The sequence below is a fragment of the Orcinus orca genome, chromosome 1 (assembly GCF_937001465.1).
Source record: "Orcinus orca chromosome 1, mOrcOrc1.1, whole genome shotgun sequence".
NCBI lineage: Eukaryota > Metazoa > Chordata > Mammalia > Artiodactyla > Delphinidae > Orcinus > Orcinus orca.
The window spans coordinates 152,494,723-152,517,967 of record NC_064559.1 but is presented as its reverse complement, the minus strand read 5'-3'; the positions used below and the strand labels follow the sequence as shown (position 1 = coordinate 152,517,967).

Here is a 23,245-nt window from a genome sequence, read left to right as displayed (position 1 = left end):
GATTACATAGCTAGTTAAGTGACAATACTGAGATTAGGTCATCCTTCCAACCCATGCTTTTAACTACTATGCTTTAGTACCTCTCCATGTTTAGACTGAACTATAAGTTAAAGATATGCTCTAAGAACTTTTCCTAAAATCTAAGGTCCATATATTAGTATATATGGTAAAGTTCCCCTGGCAACCTATTTTTCCAAATGTGTTCTGACTTTCATAAGCAAATTAAGCAGCTATAAAAACCTCTACAAAAATACAAGAATATTGCTCAGCATAGACTAGTTATATATGTTTACATTATAACATACAAATATTTGTTTATAAATATGTTTATTATTTAATTCCCATCTGCAAGAGCATTTATTGCAGCTATTATATTGATAAGATATTGAGATATTCTTTTCAGCACACTAATTCCTACCTCTTTGTTGTTCTCTTAGGTAGATAAATTTTACAAGTTTATACTAGCCAGCTCATCTCGACATGATTGTTGGTTCCTTTGTTGACGGACACCCTCTGCTTCTATTTGTTTCTAATAATTATAGATAACAGATATTCAGCACTTTATGCCAATTACTTTACTTGCTTTACCTCCGTCAATCCTCTCTGCAACTCTCTGATGAAACCATTTATATAATAATCATATTTCAGAGTAGGAAACTAAGACATCGAACATTTAAATGACTTGCCTAGGGTTACCCAAACGGTAAATTATAACGTTGGGATTCCATTTTAATCCAATGGACTCTGCTCTGAACAATTTTAAGTTTAACTGTAAACAACATAATATGAGTTTTTTTTTTTTAACAAATAATGTGGTAGCATTTTCACCACAGCAGGGAATTCCATTTTCAGCAGAAGATAAAGAGATACACTACAGTCTTTTCTTTAAAATCGTACTTTAATTTGCTTCTCCTTCCATGTCTTGGTTTACATATAATTTCAGGAAATATCATCCTAAGGCAGGCACCTGTAGAGATAAGGCATCAGGCACACTGGCTTGTAATGAGCCCAGATTGGTAACCAGGCAGAAAAAGCTAAAGGGAGAAAAGTAAAAGCCTTATACTCCTGTTGGTTGCAGATATCCGAAGTGACTATGAATGCTCAGGGGAAAAGTTGAGGATAGCTAAGGGTTATGTTATTGACTTCTGTGCCATTTTGTTAACCTCTAGTTAATAAGGGCAGCTCTAGGTGTTATGACCTTTCCAAAAAGAGTAATTGTTTTTCTCATTCAATTCATACGTAATGGTGCTCCTAAACTTCCTTAGGTTTTTATTAAGAAGGCAAAATCCTTCAGCAATAATTTTAGGACAGCACAGTTTCTGGTGAATCTTCACATAGAGAGAAGTGGCATGAGAAATGCCTCCACACCATCTTTCATACCCTCACTTTGCATTGGTAAATGACTTCTTTGGTTTGTCTCTCCTCCTGCTGCTTCTCTGGACCTTCAAATCCTGTGGAAATGGTGGTCTAGGTCAACAGAATCTAGGAAGGTGGAGGGTTTTCTTTCTTGAGTATCTATCATCAAAAAGTTCAACTAAATCCTACCACAAAGTGTTCCTTATCCTTCTGTCATATATGAAGTACTTGGCAGGACTAGTACTTCATAGACATTTTTTTAAACGCTTAACAATAGTTTCAAAAATTGAGAGCAAGCAGTACTGCAGGGATATAGGAATGGCTTCATATAGCTGTTTTCCCTTCTAATTTTTGTAGGGCTTATTTCAATCATCCCGCAGTATCTGTGGGAGATTGGTTCCAGAAAATACCAAAATTGGTTGGTTCCCTGCAGATACCAAAATCCGCAGGTGCTCAAGTCCCTTATATAAAATGGCGTAGTATTTACATATAACCTATGCACACCCATCTGTATACTTTAAATCACCTCTAGATTATTTATAATACTTAATGAAATGCAAATGCTATGTTAATAGTTGCCAGTGTGTAGCAAATTCAAGTTTTGCTTTCTGGAACTTTCTGAGTTTTGTGTTTTTTTTTAATATTTTCTACCTGCGCTTTGTTGAATCTGTGGATGTGGAAATTGTGGATATGGAGGGCCAACTATATATTTAATTCATTTGTATCAACGGATTGAAGCATCCTCCACATCTTTTATTCCTCTGAATAAAATCCTAATTTATGGATTGAGTTTTGGCTTACTGATTTCCAGTAAGAAAAACTTGTGTTTTTCTGTCACATAGCCAACAGCACAGCTGTGACAGCAGATGAGCAGTTCTCCAAGGGCAGTCAGCCAGGCTGGCTACCTCAGAGACTCCAGAGAGGATCCCAGGAAGGATTGCTCACCTTGTCACCCTTTCAGGCAGATGTAGAGCTGTACTCTGTGCCAGCAAGAAAGAGGTGCACAAAATGTGTTAGAGCTTCTTAATAGTTTGGGAATATCTATTGGTTTTGTGAATTCTCCTTAGGTATCTTTACATTGTACATGTTCAATCTTCTCAATCTTACAAAATGAAGGGAGTAAAGATTTTATTTTCTGTTTTCTTATATCTGCTGATTTCCCCTTTCTTTTGTAGCAGCACTATAATAACTAAATAATCCCAACTATTTTTATTTCTTTAGATTAGTAAACAGCCAAGGTATATCCTATGCTAAATTATCCTCAATTTTATATCTAATTTCCAATTATTACTATCATAAAATATTATTTAACACTCATATTTTTTAAATGTATGTATATTATATAACACTAATGTATTATATTAATAAGTTATTATTCTTACATGTGATTACCCATATGGTGTTTACACTGTGTATTTAATTAATTATTCTTAATATTAAAACTATTGTTTAGTATATTTTATGTACTATTTTCTTAATTTTAGGTGTACAAGAATTTCCAGAAAACATAAAGTGCTGTAAGTGTTTAACAATTATTGAAGCCAGTGTCAATCCCATTTCTAAGTGAGTATGAGTGATTACATTTTATTTATCTTTATATTTCCATTGGATAATAATGTACCAAGATAAGGGAAACTCACATAGTAAATGAATTTTAAATGCTGTATTTAAAATTCAGTTTAATAGAATGATGGGAAAGGAATAATCAAATCAGGATAGTTCAATAAAAGATGAGTAAAAGCATTGCTGAGTAACAATGAAGGCCTAATTGACACAAGATGGCATTACTTTGAAGGAAACCATGTCATCATTTTTTGTGGTTCTCAAGCAACATTCCATGGAAGAGCGCCAAAACTAAGAAAACAGTTATTAGTTATGGTCATGCTGGAAAATTAGCATCAAGGTTCTGATGAAAGTTCAAGAGAGTGCAAGTGTATAAGGTGCATGCAAAGAGCTGTCATGTGATTCAAGGTGGAAAATGAATTAAGTATGATCAGAAAAAGGGAGTACTGTATTTAGGTACCAGATATCACAGGAAGAGCAAAAAGACAATTCTGTGAGGATAGCCTAATGGAAGACATGGATGGTAAAAATACTGTGATCAGAAATAGGGTATTTGTGTGTCATGATCTGTTAGTAGAGAAATGCCAAGGGAAAGTGAAACCCAGCATGTGACCATGTTTCAAATTATGATATGCCATAGTGATAGTGTGTATTGTGGAATCAAATAGGTCAAGAAACCATGAAGTGAATGGATTGGGTAAGCCCTGGACCTGAATGTTAAAGTCACTTATCTGTGGAAGTGGATGTAAAATCTAGAAAGTCTATTGAAAGTTGTAGTAACATTTGGAAGTGGATGAAATTAATCAGTGGTATTGGGATGCAGATAATGAGTTGCAAAGTAAGACTGGCATTTTAATAACACAAAAACTGACAGGATTTGAGCAAAATCCCTCAGTCCTTTGTCCACGTGAAGATGGGGAGACTGGGAGAAACTGAAGTTCATAGGAAAGGCATTGAATGAATCTAGTGTTTCCAGTAAAAGACGAAAGGAAGTTTATCAAAGGGAATTTAAAGGGAAAATTTTCACCAATAGGGTTGAGGAGAGGGAGTAGTGAGGATGGTTTCTCTATGGATCATGAGAAGAGGATGTAGGTGAAACTAGAAATGAAATAGAATGTAAAAGAATGAGGTAGAAGTTTAGATGAGGCTCTTTACAGTGAATGGTTTGTGAAACAATTTGAGGCCTTTAGTAGAAAGTGTGGAACATCAAGGAATAAACTATGTTTGAATAAACCATATTCTACCTCAAATGTCGAATATGGTGAGGGGAAAGAAAAACGTGAAAAGTATTCTCCAAAACACTTAGACCAAAATGCAACTTTCTCATAAAAGAAATAAATATTGGTAACTTATCACAACAGGACTATAGACATGTCCTTGACTTAAGTCATAATCCAGGGCAGATGATGAATTATTTTGATTTCTAGCTCTTTAATTCTAATAGTTTATTGTATTTAGGAATCGTGGTCAGGTCTTTGAGAGTAGAAGTCAGATGATAAATTACATATTAAAAAGCTTAAAATCTATAGTTTTATTGACTATGCCTCTGGATTCTTTTCATATATTTAACTTTTTAAAAGATAAATGAATATAACTGATTTCATCAAAAAATGTCTAACACTAAAAGAAAGTTTGGGAATTCATTAAAATATTACTCAAAAAAAAGTCAATTTAAATAGTATATCAATTTTAAAGTCAACGTTTTTTTTTTAAGATATATTGGGTTGGCCAAAAAGTTCATTTGGATTTTTCCCTAAGATGTATGGAAAAACCCAAACGAACTTTTTGGCCAACCCAATAATTCACATACAGTAAAATTCACTCTTTTAGGTGTATGGCTCAGTGAATTTTGACAAATGTATATAGTTATGGAATTACCATAATCATTAATATATAGACTATTTGCATCATCACAAAAAGTTCCCTCAGCCCAGTCATCCATTGATCTGATTTCTGTCCCCATGGTTTTGCCTTTTCCAAAATATCATATAAATGGTGTCATACTTTGTGGTTTTTTTCTTAACACTGATTTTGAGGTTTATTCCTGACATTTCAAAAATTGGTACTACATTCCCATTTATTTCTAGGTAGAATTCCATTGTATGAATGTAACACAATTTGTTTATCTCTTCCTCAGTTGATAGACTTTTAAGTTGTTTCCAGTTTGGGGCTCTTATGAATAAAGTGGATATAAACCTTTCTGTACAGGTGTTTGTGTAAGCATCTGTTTTCACTTCTGTTGGGTAAACACCTAGGAGTAGTTTTCTCTGTAGTATGGTACATGTATGCATAACCTTTTAAGAAATTTCCAAACTGTTTTCCAAAATAACTATTTCATTGTGCATTCCAAGCAGCAATCTGAGTTTCCATTGTTCCTCATTATTGTCAGCATTTGGTACTGTCAGTTTTTTTTTTTTCTATTTTAGCCAGTCTAGTAGATATAGTATCTCATTGTCATATCTCATTGTAGTTTTAATTTATAGTTTAAATGTCAAATTAGAATCTTTCCTTGTATTTATTTACAATCTGTATTGCTTCTTTGTTAAAAGTTCAGATTTTTTGTTCATATTTATTGACTTGTCTTTTTATTATTGAATTATAAGAATTCTTTATAAATTCTGGCTAAAAATCAGATATTTGTTTGCTCTTATGACTTATCTTTTCACTTCCTAAATAGTGACTTTCAAATATAAAAAGATTTTCATTTTCATGAAGCCCTATTTATAATTATTTTATGGTTTATCCTTCTTGTCCCTGTCTAGGAGATCATTACTAAATTCATAGTCATAAAGATTTTCCTCTATGCTTTCCTCTGGAACTTTTGTAGTTTTGGTTTTACATTTAGGTCTATGATCCATTTAAAGTTGATTTTTGTAAATATATGTAAGGTGTGAGGGTTGTGGTTCTCTTTTTTATTTATTTATTGCATATAGATATCCAACTGTTCCAGTTCCAAGATTATCCTTTTTTTTTTTTTTTTTTTTTTTGCGGTACGCGGGCCTCTCACTGTTGTGGCCTCTCCCGTTGCGGAGCACAGGCTCCGGACACGCAGGCTCAGCGGGCATGGCTCACAGGCCCAGCTGCTTCGCAGCATGTGGGATCTTCCCGGACCGGGGCACGAACCCGTGTCCCCTGCATCGGCAGGCAGGCTGTCAACCACTGCGCCACCAGGGAAGCCCTATCCTTTCTTTATAAAATTATCAGAGTACCTGTTTTGTAAATCAATTGATCATATGTGTTTGGATCCATTTCTGAATTCTCTATTTTTTATGTTAATCTATATGCCTCTCCTAACACCAGTTTTATACTATCTTAATTACTGTAGCTTTGTAGTAATTCACACAGTCAGGGAATGTGAGTCCTTCAACTTTGTTCTTCTTTATCAAAATTATTTGGACTCTTCTGTGCCCTTTGCTTTTCCATATAATTTTTATAATCAGCTTGCTAAAAAATATGGAATTTTGATAAGGATTTATTGAATCTGTAGACCAATTTGGGCAGAGTTGACATGTCAGAAATATTGAGTATTCCTTTTTCTGAACATAATATATCTCTATACTTATTTAGATCTTTTAAAAATTTTTATCAATGTTTTGTAGATTTAAGTTTACAAATATTGTGCAAGTTTTGTTCATCTTATTTCAAGTATTTCATGTTTTGGGGACAATTACAAATAATTTTTCTATCATAGAAATATAATTGATTATTGTATATTGACCTTATATCCTGCAACTTTATTAGATTCACTTATTAGTACTAGTAAATACTTTGTAGCTTTGTGGGGGAAGGGATGTGATTTTCTATGTAGACTATCATGTTACCTGTGAATAATGACAGTTTCATTTCATCCTTTTCAATCTGTACTTCTTTTATTTATTTATTTAGCCTTATTGACCTGGCTAGGACCTCCTGTATAATGTTGAAAAGAAGAGATGAAAACAGATATTATTGCCTTGTTCCCAATCTTAGGGAGAAAGCATTCAGACTTTCACCATTATATATGATTGTTACTTTTTTTTTTTAATACATTCCCTTTATCAAGCTGAGGGAATTTAAAATAATACATTTCTCACTTCCTTTTGAGCTTTTACCGGCAGGGCTGTCAGAGTTTAGATTTCTACTTTCAAACTTTTCAAGAAAATCAAGGCTTTCTCTATGATGCTCTTGAACAGTCATGCAATCTCTGACCACTTCCTGGCTCCAAAGCCACTCCACATTTTTTAGGAATTTATTACAGCAGAATCCCAATACCAGATACCAAAATCTGTGTTAGTTTTATAATGCTGTGTAAGAAGTTACCACATACTTTGTGGCTTACAACAACACATATTTACTATCTCTAAGTTTCTGTGGGTCAGAAATCTGGTCATGCTGTAGCTGGGTTCCCTGTTTGAGAGTTACACCAGGCTACCATCAAGGGATCAAACTGCAATCTCATCTGGAGGCTCAACTGGAGAGAAATACATTTTCAAGCTCATTCAAGTTATTGGCAGAATTCATTTTCTTGCTGTTATAAACCTGTGAGCCCCAGCATTTTGCTGGCTGACAGCTAGAGGCCTCTTTTGCCTCCTAAAGGCTGGTGCAGTTCCCAGCCAGGTGACCCTCTCCATAGGCAGTTCACAACATAGCATCTTGTTTCTTCGAGGCCAACAGCAGAGTAGAGTGAGTATCACAGCAAGATGGAGTCACATAATGTAATATAGTTATGAGAATGACATCATATCCTATTTGCCACATTTCATTGATTAGAAGCAAGTCACAAGTCCTACCAATACTCAAGAAGAGAAGATTTTACCAGGGCATGAACTTCTGAAAGCAAAGATTATGGGGTCCACCTTAGAATCTGCCAAATCTTTGAAATCTGTTTTGCTGAGACTTTTCCCTGTCAATAGACATTGAATTTTGTCAAAGTTTTTCTTAAAAAAATATCTATTGACATGATGATATAAATAAACCCTACCTGGTCATGAAGTATTACACTTTTTATAAATTAATGCCTCTGATTTGATAATATTTTGTAAGGATTTTCCCATCTATATTCATGAGGCATATTAGTCTGAATTTTTTTTTCCTGTATAGTACTATTCAAGTTGCCTATTTTTTCTTGAGTGATTTCTGGTAGTTTGTGTTTTTCAGGAATGTGTACATTTCATATGTTTTCAAACTTATTGGTACCTCATTTTTCATAATTTTTTTTATTAGCCCTTTAATATCTATAATATCTCTAGTGATGCTCTCTGTTTCATTCCTGGTATCAATAATTTTTGTCTTCTTTCTTTTCTTACTTGATCAGTTATACCAGAGATTATCAATTTGCTCTATTAAAAAATAGACTTAGGTTTCATTTACTTTTCTTTATAGCTTTTCTGTTTATCTTCTTAGATACAAGAAATCTACAAAGTAGTTAAGTCATGAAAACCCTAGAATATGAAAGTTATAGTTTTAAGTGTTAGCGTACTAGTTTTAGTTTTAGATGTGAACTTTATAGTATAGTCTGAATGCCTTAACCAAGTCACTGGTGAAAATTATTACAATAAAATTGAAATAACAACTTCTCAATGAGAAAGTAAGGACCGACATTTATTGAGAACCTAGAATGTCTCAGGCTTTTAGATTATTTCATTTTCATCTTCACGGCAATTATGAAGTAGATAAATATTACCTATGTAACTTTTTACATATGGAAATGCATAAAGATAGCATTTAAATTCCTGGGCTCCTTTTATTATATTTCACAAATCCTGAAGAAACATTTTGATTTTGGTTTAAATTAAAAGATACAATTTGAAAAATCTGTACATTCTTAATGCTCAACAATAAGGAAATCGCTAATAAATTATGGTACATCTACTGGATGGTTATAAAGATTATTTATAGGGTGATCATATGTCTCTGTTTGCTCAAGTCATCCCAGTTTATACCTCTTGATGTGGCATGATTAATAATAGTTCCCTTTTAACACTCCAAAGTGTCCTAGTTTGAATGATAGATTATGTAGTCACTCTGGTTATGCAGCAAAATTGAAAGATAATTACAAAGTAAAGGGAGAAATCATGATACAAGTTTGCAGTGATGTTAAAATAATTAATTGGAAATTAGATCAAAATTAAATACATGAAATGGTAATAATAGTTGTGTTAAGGAGGTGGAATTATAAGCAATATTTTTCTTTTCTCTTTATTTTCTAAATGTTCTCTGATAATGTTAGGTTACTTTTATAACTTTAAGGTTATAAATTAAAATATTTAGATGTAAAATATCTTTCCAATTAGAGTAGGAGATTTGACATTGGCTCCTTAATCAAAACTTATATTACCTGTATTTTAATTTTGTTTAACTGTTCTAATGGAGGTCAAATGCCTATAATAAGTTTTCATTAAATTTCTAAAGTAAATGCAATTAGAAAAGAAAAATGTTGAAACAAGGATGTCTGCAGCCAATCTTAATCTGCCTATTCCAACAATAAAATTAGCACTGATAAAAGTATTTAAATTAGTATTCTAGTTAATTTTGAAAGATCAGAATAAAAACAATACCAAGGAAAAGTAATAAAATTGCTCCAGTTTAGTGAGTTCTTAATATGGGGTGGGTAATCATTTACTCATTGGAGCAACTCTGGAAGTGGATATTAGTATGATCATTTTATAAAGAAGGAAACTGAGTCTTACAAAGATTAAGTGATCTGTAAAAGTTACAGAGATAAATAATTGAAAGAACTGTGATTCAAACTTAGGTCTTCTGACATCAATGCCCATGTGCTCAAGCACTAAACATTTTAGGTGTCTGATTCTAGTGTGCTTTCTTTATTGCAATTTGAATATGCTAATTAAAAAAATTTTATTGGAGTATAGTTGATTTACAGTTTGTGTTAGTTTCAGGTGTACAGCAAAGTGAATCAGTTATACATATACATATATCCCCTCTTTTTTTTTTTAGATACTTTTCCCATATCGGCCATTACAGAGTATTGAGTAGAGTTCCCTGTGCTGTACAGCAGGTTCTTATTAGTTAGCTATTTTATATTTAGTAGTGTGTATATGTCAATCCCAATCTCCCAATTTATCCCTCCCCCCACCTTATCCCCTGGTAACCATAAGTTTGTTTCCTACCTCTGTGACTCTACTTACGTTTTGTAAATAAATCCATTTGTACCCTTTTTTTTAGTTTCCACATGTAAGCGATATCATGTGATACTTGTCTTTCTGTGTCTGACTTATTTACCTCAGTATGACAATCTCTAGGTCCATCCATGTTGCTTCACATGGCATTATTTTGTTATTTTTTATGGCTGAGTACTATTCCATTGTATATATGTACCACTTCTCTATCCATTCCTCTGTTGATGGACATTTAGGTTGCTTCCATCTCCTGGCTATCGTAAATAGTGCTGAAATGAACATTGGGGTGCATGTATCTTTTCAAATTCTGGTTTTCTCTGGGTATATGCCCAGTAGTGGAATTGCTGGGTCATATGGTAGTTCTTAGTTTTTTAAGGAACCTCCATACTGTTCTCCTTAGTGGCTGTACCAATTTACATTCCCACCAACAGTGTAAGAATATTCCCTTTTCTCCACTTTTAATTTCAGCCATTAATAAAATGAAAATGTTTCCTTAGAGAGAGAATTGTTTACCAGTATATATTTTTAAAAATACTTTGAATTTTTTAATAAATCAGTCAAATGTGGAAAACCACAGTTACTTTAGGAATGTGAAAGCCTTTAGGAATGTGAAAACCTTTCATTAGAGTTCCCTTACTTAGTGTAAAATGTTGGATTTCATTGAGTATCTTGGAGGAGGATAAAGACAGCCCATGACTTTCGTCTTCATTGAGTTTATCTAGCTTGCTAAGGAATATCTTCTTCCTTGCAGGTCCTTGTATGTTCCTCTGGAAGTTGTGATGTTGACAAGTGGGACCACTGTCACTATTAAAGCTACAAAATCATACCATAAAATTAATAATGAATAAAGTTGAATATCTGTTTAGCAGACCTACTGAATATATATTTTCAAATAATATGTTTTCAAAATACAATACTAGATTATTGCAGAGATTAAAAAAATTCCTTGTCCTCAAAGAATGTATAATCTATTCCAGGAATAAAAAATTCCCAAAACTTGTATAAAATATAATTGTTATAAGCATTTTGCTAAACCTATGAATATAATGCTGTGGAGAAGATGAGGAAGAAAGCATTAATTTTGAATCTCAGTGCAGAGTAACCATTCAACAAATTCTTATTTAAGTAAATTGAAATAAAAAATACACATGCTATTAAACAAGACATACTGTATAAATATACCTTTTAATTCTACATTTTTAGAAAAGAAAGATTCGATATACAGTGTCAACACATCTTTGTTTATAAGCAGACTGAAACAACTGTCTTACTTTGTATTCTGGTTTTTTCATGTAACTTATTTTTGGCAGTCTAATTTTGCAATTGGAATCTGCCCAGTGTAGTCAATTCTTAAATCCTTAGAGAAGTGTTCTATGTAAGAGCCAGATTTTCTTACATGATTAACTTTGCCAGAGAAGCAGCCTAAAGAAATATATTTTTTATCAAAAGAAGTAGTACAATGTAATACCATTTAGTGCATACATGTGTGGAAAAATAGATTAAGGTAAGCTGAGTAGTTCAAACTGTCCCTATAACTAGAAAATTGGTGTTTTTAAAGGATTTTTATTTATTAATAGTTACAATGTTAAAATAAATTATTAGATAAAAAGTTTTAACATTCTTCTCATTTTACACATTTTAATCTTCTTTTTTGAAAAGTCATAAATGATTTATTTTCTCAAATGACTATAGAAACCAAAAGGACATCAAAGTAAGATAGTAGTTAAATTGCATTGTAATCTATTGGACATCTGTGCCATTATCATAAAAACTATTTTACTATCAGCATATGAGCTCTAATGTATTATAGAAAGCAAAAAATAGAGAAAAACAAAGATCTACAATAAATTCTTTTTAATCTTATAGGATAAAGTTCAAAACTTTGCCTCAAGCATTAAGTATCCTATAAATCCTGTCCCCTACTAATATTCTCAAATCTTAATTTCTAATACTCTTATACATAAAGTATTCCCTCTAGAACTCATCTTCTCTTTGTCACCCATCTCAGGTGAATTCTTACCTCTATGTTATAGAACCCCTCACTCCTCCCCTGCCTCTTTTCTCTCTCTTTTCTGTTTTTATGAATCCTACCTCCCTTTGGGAGCAAATTTATGGAAACATCCTCTATGAAGCCAGATACAAACAATCCAACTCCAAAATACAAATTGAACCAAGATATTTGTAGCAAAAATTATACATATAAGATCAGTGTCTTAAGAGTGTATAAAGAATTCCTACCAAATTGATATACAAATATTAATTTTGTTTAGTTTGGGTCCCCCAGCAGAAAAGTTTAGAAAGTAATTCAAGCAATATATTTAGAAAATAATCTAAGAAAATACCAGTTAAAGATATGTTATCAAGCTATTTACTAGTATGGACCACTGGACCTTAATCTTTGTGGGAAACGCTGGGAAACAGTTTAAACATATATCACAGACTTGTTAAGCACAATGGGTGAGGGAGCTGAGGTATTTATACTCCTTCTAGTCATTAGCTGAGACCTATTCATAGGGATATTAATCTCTTGTAACCAGAAATATAACTTAAGTAAACTCTTGTACACCAGAATATATGTTAAAAATAAATAGAACATATAACAGAAATACAAACAAAAAACTAGAAGCAGCTGTAATGTTCAATTAGATAGAGAATGATAAATAAATAGTGGTATATTCATACAGTGGAATACTATGTTATGGTGATCAGTCACCTACCTCAAAATGAATGAATTTCATTTAACTAATCAGTGAATTATTTAATAATATGAATTATTAAAAGTCTCAGAAAAATATTCATAGTATGATTTGATGTTCAAAACATGCAATGTTCAAAAACATGCAACATAATGTTCAAAAACATGCAAAACCATGTGACTTTTTTTCTTTTCTTAGGGATTTAAATAGGTGTGGTAAAACTCCTTAAAAAGCAGAAAAGTAAACATCATTCAGGAATTTGTGGAGCAAATAGATGTAGTCAGGGAGGGACACCTAGAGGGTGTTAAAGGTACCGATTCTATTTATTAAATTATACTGTGGGTACATATATACTCTTTTATTTTTTTTTAACATCTTTATTGGAGTATAATTGCTTTACAATGGTGTGTTAGTTTCTGCTTTATAACAAAGTGAATCAGCTATACATATACATATATCCCCATATCTCCTCCCTCTTGCATCTCCCTCCCACCCTTCCTCCCTATCCCACTCCTCTAGGTGGTCACAAAGCACGGAGCTGATCTCCCTGTGCTATGCGGCAGCTTCCCACTAGCTATCTATTTTACACTTGGTAGTATATATGAGTCCATGCCACTATCTCACTTTGTCCCAGCTTACCCTTCCCCCTCCCTGTGTCCTCAAGTACATTCTCTATGTCTGCATCTTTATTCCTGTCCTAACCCTAAGGTTCTTCAGAAACTTTTTTTTTTTTAGATTCCATATATATGTGTTAGCATACTGTATTTGTTTTTCTCTTTCTGACTTACTTCACTCTGAATGACAGACTCTAGATCCATCCACCTCACTACAAATAACTCAATTTCGTTTCTTTTTATGGCTGAGTAATATTCCATTGTACATATGTGCCACATCTTCTTTATCCATTCATCTGTCGATGGACATTTAGGTTGCTTCCATATCCTAGCTATTGTAAATAGAACTGCAATGAACATTGGGGTACATGACTCTTTTTGAATTATTGTTTTCTCAGGGTATATGCCCAGTGGTAGGATTGCTGGGTCATATGGTAGTTCTATTTTTAGTTTTTTTAAGGAACCTCCATACTATTCTCCATAGTGGCTGTATCAATTTACATTCCCACCAACAGTGCAAGAGGGTTCCCTTTTCTCCACACCCTCTCCAGCATTTATTGTTTGTAGATTTTTAGATGATGGCCATTCTGACTGGTGAGAGATGATACCTCATTGTAGTTTTGACTTGCATTTCTCTAATGATTAGTGATGTTGAGCATTCTTTTGTGTGTTTGTTGGCAATCTGTATATCTTCTTTGGAGAAATGTCTGTTTAGGTCTTCTGCCCATTTTTGGATTGGGCTGTTTGTTTTTTTGATATGGAGTTGCATGAGCTGCTTGTAAATTTTGGAGGTTACTCCTTTGTCAGTTGCTTCATTTGCAAATATTTTCTCCCATTCTGAGGGTTGTCTTTTCATCTTGTTTATGGTTTCCTTTGCTGTGCAAAAGCTTTTAAGTTTCATTAGGTCCCATTTGTTTATTTTTGTTTTTATCTCCATTTCTCCAGGGGGTGGGTCAAAAAGGAACTTGCTGTGATTTATGTATAGAGTGTTCTGCTATACTCTTTTATATACATAAAACATTTCATAACCAAAGATTGGTCAGAGGAAGAGAAACCATGCAATGAAACTCAGATATAGTTTTCCAGGAGTAGGGGGAAGAGCAGGTAGAGTATATTAGAAGTCCAGAAGGAGAGAACAATCAGTGATGGCAACTGTTGCTAGGCAATGTGGGTTACGAAATGAAATGAAGTTAATGGAATTAGGGCTTAAGAGCCTTTGGTGAGTGTAGTTTCAGTAATAGAGTTAGGGTAGATGCCAGAAAGCAATAGCTTGCAGAGTAAAGTAAAAAATAGTGAGTAGAGGCAGCTCTTTAAATAATTTTGTCAGTAAATTCAAGGAAGGAGATAGGTTGGAATTTTAGGGGAAAGCAGATATGAACAGTATTTAGAAGTATTTTGTGAAAGAATATGGTCTTGTCTAAAGCCTAGATAAAGACATTAAAATTTTTAAGTAGAAATTTAATTATTAAAAAATAATATCCTTTTAAGAAAAATCCTGGAGTTAAATCTTTTTGGTAAAACTTACTTAAACATTTCAAATAATTGTTTTATCTAAGTAGTAAGATTTTCCCATAGGATATTTTCTCAACTCTTTTAGTGCTTCTTAAAGTCTTTAGGATTCGGTTTAATTACTGTGACAATGTTTTTATTCAATGCACATGAATTGGATCAATTTGAATTATAATGTACATGTATGTTGGGCCTGCGTTAAAGAAATTATCAGTTAAAGGGACAAAATACTCCTTCCCTTTTCATGTTGGGCAGCTTTAGTCATCATTGTCACAAACTGTAGACAAATTTTAATGATTAACTGAATGAGTAGATAGCATTGCCTGACTATATATGTGAATATGCTATTGAGAAAGAACATTAAATTTAAAATTACAAAACATGTCATACAACTTGAAATTTCCATAAAAATATCTCACTGGTGTGTATAAGGTTAGGGCAACAGTAAGAAATGATGTCTCTGACTTTGGCAATGACATAAATCTCAGCATAGGAAAGCAGTGCTGGGTGGAGGTGCTGGGTGGAGGTGGGTGAATGCCAATTTATTTAAATAACAGGCAAAATTTTCAAGCTGTAACAACATGCTCAGTAAATTCTTCCATTACTGTGATACTGAAGGAGAGTTGAAAATGTATTACACTTCTATTTTTTCTCCTTAGAGATATATTTTTTGTTCTGTTTCTATGGCAACATCTATGCAATGACTAAACCTTTAACTCCTTTCTAGACTCCCTGATGGCTTCACACAGCTTCTAAACCTGACCCAGCTCTACCTGAATGATGCCTTTCTTGAATTTCTTCCAGCCAATTTTGGAAGGTAAGAATAAGAAGTTTAAACGATACATTGTCTTTCACTTTAGATAAGTACTGTACCAGCACCAGTAGGTGAGGCTTCAAAAGTGACCATTGGAATTAAAGACACCCTCATTCTTGTCCAGTAAATGAGACCATGTCAATTAATGAAACATTTTGCAAAAAATAAAGTTAGGTCTTTACATGTCATTAATAATCAAATTCCAGATGAATTAAAGAGTTAAATATAAAAAAATAAAATCAGAAATGATCTGGAAAAATATGCACATGGATATTTTTGACTCTTGGGTTGGAAAATGCCTTTATAGCATAGAAACAAAAGAAAATATCATAAATGGATAGATTTGAATTCGTAAAATGCTTTTAAAATAAAATAATATTAGAAAATAGTTTTTAAATTAAGGTAAAACAATAAATAGGAAAATATTTCCACTGAATATGGAAAGTAAATTATATCCTTAACTTATAAAGAATTCTTACAAATGAGTATGAAGTTAAAGTTCTCATTAGAAAAAAATGGGTAAATGACACATACTGGCAGTTCATAATAAATGTACAAATTGGCAACACAAAAAATGTTTATCATCATAAATAATAAAAATAGTACAAATTAATATGACAACAAAGGGGCTTTGTGCTTTAGCATGTTATAAAAAGTGTAAAGTTATTTATAGACCATGAGGAAAGAGATAACCTCACACTGCTGATGAAACTGCAGAATGTTATATACTCCTTGCAGGGCAGTGTGCTTTAAAAGATTTGAAAATATTTACAACCACTGCCTTTGTAATTCATTTCTAGAAATGTATCATATCATCATGTATCACACTAGGATTTATGGACAAGGATGTTTATCATTATTTACAATATGAAAAATATGGAAGCACACATCCATCTAGGAGATTGGTTGAATATATTATGGTACATCCATATGACAATACCATGTAGCAATTTATAATCTTGCCTAGAGGAATATCTATTAATTCCTATGATGTTATGTTCAAAACATATCATAGCTATATATAAACTGTGTTTTCCATACTAATATGAATGTACATGAAATAAAAGACTATTTCCTTGGAAGTGAAATTATGGATGATTTTTATTTTCATCTTTATATTTTCAATGTTTTCTAGATGTTCTAGAGTGAATTTTTTTCTTTCAGTTTTATTGAGGTATAATTGACACAGCACTATATGAGTTTAAAGTATATAACATAGTAATGACAAATTTATTACAAAATGATTAGGACAATAAATTTAGTTAACATCCATTACCTCATATAATTACAAAGAAAAAGTTTTTTGCCTTGTGAAAATTTTTAGAATTTACTCTCTTAGGAGCTTTCAAATATACCATGTGCCATACAGCAGTGTTAACTATAGTAATACTGTTGTGCATTACATCCCTAGTACTTATTTATCTTATAACTGTAAAGTTGTGTCTTTTGACTACCTTCACCCAGTTTCCCCACCCCACCCCCACCTCTAGTAACCACAAATCTGATCTCTTTTTCTATGAGGTTTTTTTTTCTTTTTAGATTTCACATGTAAGCGAGATCACGCAGTATTTGTCTTTCTCTGCCCAACTTATTTCACTCAGCATAATGCCCTCAAGGTCCATCCATGTTGTTGCAAATGGCAGGATTTTCTTCTTTTTTATGGCTTTATATATATATATATATATATATATATATATATATATATACACACACACACACACATGCATACATATATATGCACACATTTTCTTTATCTATTTATCTGTCAATGGAAACTTTCTTTCCATGTCTTGGCTATTTTAAATATAAAAGATATATCTTGAAAGTTAAGACATTTTAAGTTTATTGTTAACTGCATTTTTCTAAATGATCATCTTTAAAATTGTTCAAATAACTGACTGAGTGTAACTCAACACCAATCTGTTGGCAGAAGCTAATATATGACATTAAGAAGAACCCAGTGGAATAATGAAGTCCCTTAACAGGTAGCAGCCTCCATTTGCATACAGAAATCACCTCGAAAGTTTCTTCCAAATTCCCTTACTTTTGTAGATCATGATTTCACAATACCTATGAATACCATACACTTGGGAAGTTCTGAAAATTCACAGATATTCAAAAGAGCATTTGTCTCATTTCTAAATGAATTGATACTTCACCATTTGTCCACATAAAGTAGATTTTCCTTCCGGTACTGATGATAACACTACAAATATACCTTTGGTTTATTAAATCAGGAAATGTTTATCTCCCTAAGACACACTTTTGCATTTTGTCCGTTCTTTTTTACTAGTCCTAATATAGGGGAAGAAATTTGGGCAATCAGATAACATAATATCAAAGCCCAAACCACTTAGAAATTAGAATTAAATTTTATGTGAATTGTCTGCCAAAAAAATGCTCTATTTTATTATTGTAATCTAAAAAGCTCTATAACTTTCAGCTGGATAATTTAACAAAGAATGTTTTAAGATACTTTCCAAAACCTGAGATTTAGTGCCCCTAAAGGCCAAACTAAGTCATAAAATATTATTACAACAGTACAAATATGAAGATTTGAGATATATAAATGTTTAAGAAACTTCTTTAACTAGTGATATACCCATGCTCTGAAGAACTAAATTACTTTATTTCAAATAAAGATTGAGTTATAAGATTAAAATTAAATTGGAAATTTGGTAGAACTCAAAACACAAAGGAAAGGAGAAGAGAACTAGTTGAATATCTAAAAGCACAGTAAATATGGGACCTTGTAGGTGAATTGTATAGTTCAAATAGTGAAATATTCCCACATCACTAAGGATTTGGATAATTCAATTAATATTTGTCCTAAAGTAGCCTCAACTGAGTACATTTTAAAGCTCAGTATAGGCATTAGTAACAATAGCATGTCCCAGATTGCAAACACTAACAAATACTTAAATGTGAAATGCATTTCTAATTACAAATGTTATGCAAGCAACAGAAACTGTGAACACTTCTCATCCCCTTCACAAGATTATTCCAACTCCAGTACTGTCATACGATAGATGATACTATACATTTTTAAATGTGCATCCATTTGAAATGTTCAGATGTTAATCTCAGAGTCAATTAAATATGGTATATTATAGCACTTTTCCCATTTTTCAATTAAAGAATAGTAATAACCTAACACATACTAAAACTTATGGTGTGCCAGGCATTATGCTTTACATGTGTGACATCATTTAATATTCAAAACCCTATAAATTTTGTACTATTATCACATACTCATTATAGATGAGGAAACTGGAGTTATGAGGAGTTAATTAATTTGCCCAATGTCACATGGCAAAAAACAGATAGGATATGAGAGAGTCTGAAGATTAACCAGATCTGTCTGATCACAAAGCTCAAGCTTTTAACCACTATGCTATACTATTTGTGTTAAAAATTCATTTATTGTCTCTTGAGTGGAAGTATCACCATGTTTCAGTGAATGCAGCATCTAGTATTTAGTAGATATTCAATAATCTGTTGAATGCATACAGTCAAACAACAGTGAATATAATTTTATAAAACATAGGAGATTTAGATGACTTGGTCTCAATGATATCTTTGAAAGAACTTCATTTTTAGGAAAGGGATATTTGTTATTCTCCAATGTTGATGCAACCCTACTCATAACCAATTTGCATAATTCTTAAAAATCTGTAACCATGGTATGTAATGTTTGGACATAGTTGTTTGGATAATAAAGTAACAGTTTACTTTACCATAAGAATATTGTTTTATAGAGAAATATTAAGAAGCAATTTTTAAATTTATTTCTACAGACTTGCCAAATTGCGGATATTGGAGTTAAGAGAAAATCACTTGAAAACTCTACCAAAGTAAGTGGCTGAGTATTTTCTAAATTTGAATTGTGATTTTTCACTAGTAGGAAAAAGACAGCTATTTTTATCTTGGCTATGCTTTGTCATTATGATTGAGTTAATTTTTCTACAGTTTTTTTCTAGAGGCTAAAATGTACAGTGTATTATAAGGGATTCATATTAAGAATGTATCTGCTTTATAAAACTGTGTAATTACAAGTGAAGGTGGGAAGAGTCCATTTAAGATTCTTCTTAAACATACACACCAGGAAGTTACTGCATTGAAACTTAAGAAACTGACATTTTTATAGCCCCCAAACAATCAACAGTTTCAAAAGGTTCAACCTAATAGAATGTTTAACATTTCAAGTTAATTTATGGTTTGAGATAATTTTCAGTTTTTAAATCAAAAATACACAAAAATATTTCATTAAAATGATTAAAATGTTCTTAGAGATCCTAAAATGATTTGGCAGAAATTTTATATTTATACATTCTTTCAAACTGTACCTTTTTAATAGTCTGTTTAAAATCTGGTTTACATAAAAATACAGAATATTTTTATGTCAAAACTAATCTCCAACATTTTATTCAATGTTTAGTTTAATAAACTTGTTTCATCCTGTTTTGCCTTATTTATGTCTAATGATAGAGTTTTGTGCTGTACAGAAAAAAATATCTTTGAAACTCAAAAATTATTTAAAGTGGGAATTTTTTTACTCAAATAAATAATTATGACTTGTATATGCTACAGTTAAAATATTGAAAGTACTATGTTGCTATTTTAAGCCTCCTGCAGTATTGCTGAAAAATATTGAGTACAGTGATTAATTTTTGAAACATATCAGCAGGATTTAGAGGCCTTTTGTCTGCTGAACCAAAACTTAATTTTATTTTTTTCTGTTTATATTCCTTCTCTAAGAAAACTACACTGAATTTCATTGATTTTTTTTTATATCAATACAATACTCTCAAGTACATTTTGTTACATAGATATGTACGAAAATTCTGTCAGGGCAATATAAAGCTTTCAATAATTATACAGATTTAATTTAAATATATACATAGAGATAAAACATCTATTCATTCCTCCATAAGTGGAAGACAAGGAAAGAAAGTGAAAAGGAGGAATGTCACCATATCTGGATACCCTGCACTTTTGAGTGGTCTTTCTCTAAGCCAATGCACTATGCATAGTCTTGGAAGGCACCTCTTCCACATTGGGGGCACAAACAGAAATGCGAATATGGTTGAAAGTGTTACTTGTTCAGCATTAATCTACTGCAAATGCATTTCCATCCCCCATATTTTAAATGTCTACATTTAAAGTAGAGTGAAAACAAGGCTAATTACACACTAAACTATGGTGAAAGAGCAATTGTCTCCTTCACCTAAACATGAACATTTGGGTCAAAGAGAAAATATTGATGGTGTGGAGGAGAATCTTTTCCCCTCTGCTCTTAAATAACAGTTTTGATATGAAATAAAAAATAAATCTGATACAGGTTGTCAGGTTTTTAAATATGTATTTTTAAAATATAAATTTTAAATATAAAGCCTGACCATAGATGGGTAATATGGACTTTATATGAGATAGATGTGTGAACAGTTCAGAGTAATGAGCAACAATGCTCATAATTGGTGAATGGGTATTATGTAGGCTGTGAGACAGTGGCCCAGTATCAAACAGAATTCAAATAAGTAGAATAATATGCATTTAACTTTGGCATTTTTAAAAAAACTTGTAAAGATGTGTGGAAATGACATGGGGTCTCCTTGGTAGACTGTTATATTTGTACAATTTGTATAGCTGTTACAGTTTTTACATTTAAAAAATCTGAAAAATTATTTTCAATCTAGTATGCTTATTTTTTACCTTATAGACAAAAATCAAAAGAACCAAGGGCATGCATTTGTATGGTGAACTTTATCCTAGTTTTGATGTCTATAAAAATGAGAATTACAGAAAGTTCTGTCGTGAATAAAGATAAACTCTGTTTTTTACTATGTATTATATGTAGTACCTTCTGATCACCAATCTAGACCTGTAATAGAGAGACATATGAGAGCTTTCTACTGTCCTTTATTTTTACACTTCTAATGAAAATAAAGGAAGAAAGATAGTTTTATGAAAAACAATTTAACTTTTTAATAATTACTCCAAGAAGAGATAGCTCATGATTTCCTCATGGACACAAACAAGATGTCAAATCTTTAGCAGGTCTTCAGTGATTTTCTCTTCTTTTCATCTTCTGTCTTAAAGTCTAAATGCCTGGCAAGCTATGAAAAATGTAAAAATGTGAAGAATTATGATATAACATACATTAAAATATCTCTTTAAAGTAAACTGATAGAGACATTTTGATATGTGCAGATTCTAGGACAAATTCTTTCTGTTATTAAATAGAACTTAGTATTATCAATTTTTTCACACTGTTCCTTTCCTAAGGTACACATTTGCTTAACACTCATTGACACAGTCATTCTTGATTGTGTGTAATAATTGAGGACATTGAATATCTGGAAAAAACTAGATAACCAAAAAGAAAAACCCTTTCACTTCTATGATAAAATTTGTCCTCATAGCAGAATTATCCTCTTAATTAATTTTGAAGGGTAGTCCAAAAATGAGTTTGTTCCCATTTTGGAGCTTTTGCACTATCTGTTTCTCTCTGGAATTCTCTTACCTCAAATCTTTTCAGGCTAGAGCTTCCTTAGGATTCCTATCTTTCTTCAAATGGTGCCTCCTTGGAGGCTTTCCCCGATCACATCATATAAGGTTGCTCCCCCTTAGCCTTTATACCATTTCACTCTTCCGTTGATATTTCACACTTATGGTTCTCTAAATTGTATTGACTTTTTGTTTGCTTGGAGATGGTCTTCTCAGGAGAACATAAGTTCTGTTCAGAAAAGGAATTTTTTCTGTTTTGTCACTGCTGAATCTCCCGTGCCTAAAGCAGTGCCCAGCATATAGGGGAGTACTCAATAAATAAACAAGAATGCTGATATATTGATTCACAATGAGAAATATCTGTCACGTGACCTGGACATTTTGTGTCACTTGATTATTTTTTCCCATAGAAAATAATATAAGATACAAAATATTAAAATAAGATGAGTCTTTGGTGAGCATCATGAAGGCAAAAAGAATAAATGGTTAGTGGATTCTCAATGGCTGATACCTGAGCCTTGAATTTTAAACCTACACACACACACACACACACACACACACACACACACTCTCTCTCTCTCTCTCTCTCTCTCTCTCTCTCTTCTTCAGGTGGTTTCAAGTTACATATAATAACCAAGTCATGACAATGGAAGAAAATAATTTCAAATTAAGGCAATTAATATTTATAACAACTAAAGAAAGTCCAAAAGTATTATGACTTATTTCTTTGACTTTGTCATTAAAAAGTGATACATTTAGTTAAGAAACATATGTCAAGATGAAAATAAAGGGATAAGATAATATTTTAAAATGAAATTGAGGAACCATTTCCATGGAGGTAACATAACAGCATACAAATGGTTAGTAATAATGGTGGATTTTATCTTTAAATAAACATTTTCCATTTTTATGAGAATTTTTCTAAAACCTTAAAGTTAAAATATGGCCTGTCCGTTGATAATGTTATGACTGTGACTTTGTTTCAAATTGAGCCAAAATATGATGTTGTGTAAATTTGTCTGTGATAATTATAAAAATATGAAATAATATGAAGAAAGGAAACACAGG

The 23,245-nt window shown here is 32.1% G+C and overlaps 1 protein-coding gene across 6 annotated transcripts in view; it reads left to right on the top strand.

Annotated features, from left to right (window-relative positions):
* The window catches only part of LRRC7 (leucine rich repeat containing 7), a 502,831-nt gene that overhangs the window by 234,638 nt on the left and 244,948 nt on the right, over positions 1-23,245 (top strand). For all 6 annotated transcript variants that reach the window (XM_049699435.1, XM_033407473.2, XM_004280746.4 and 3 more), the window contains 3 exons: positions 2,841-2,919; positions 15,584-15,673; positions 19,468-19,524. In XM_049699435.1, coding sequence (XP_049555392.1) covers positions 2,841-2,919; positions 15,584-15,673; positions 19,468-19,524 — 226 coding nt within the window. The remainder of the gene's footprint in view (positions 1-2,840; positions 2,920-15,583; positions 15,674-19,467; positions 19,525-23,245) is intronic.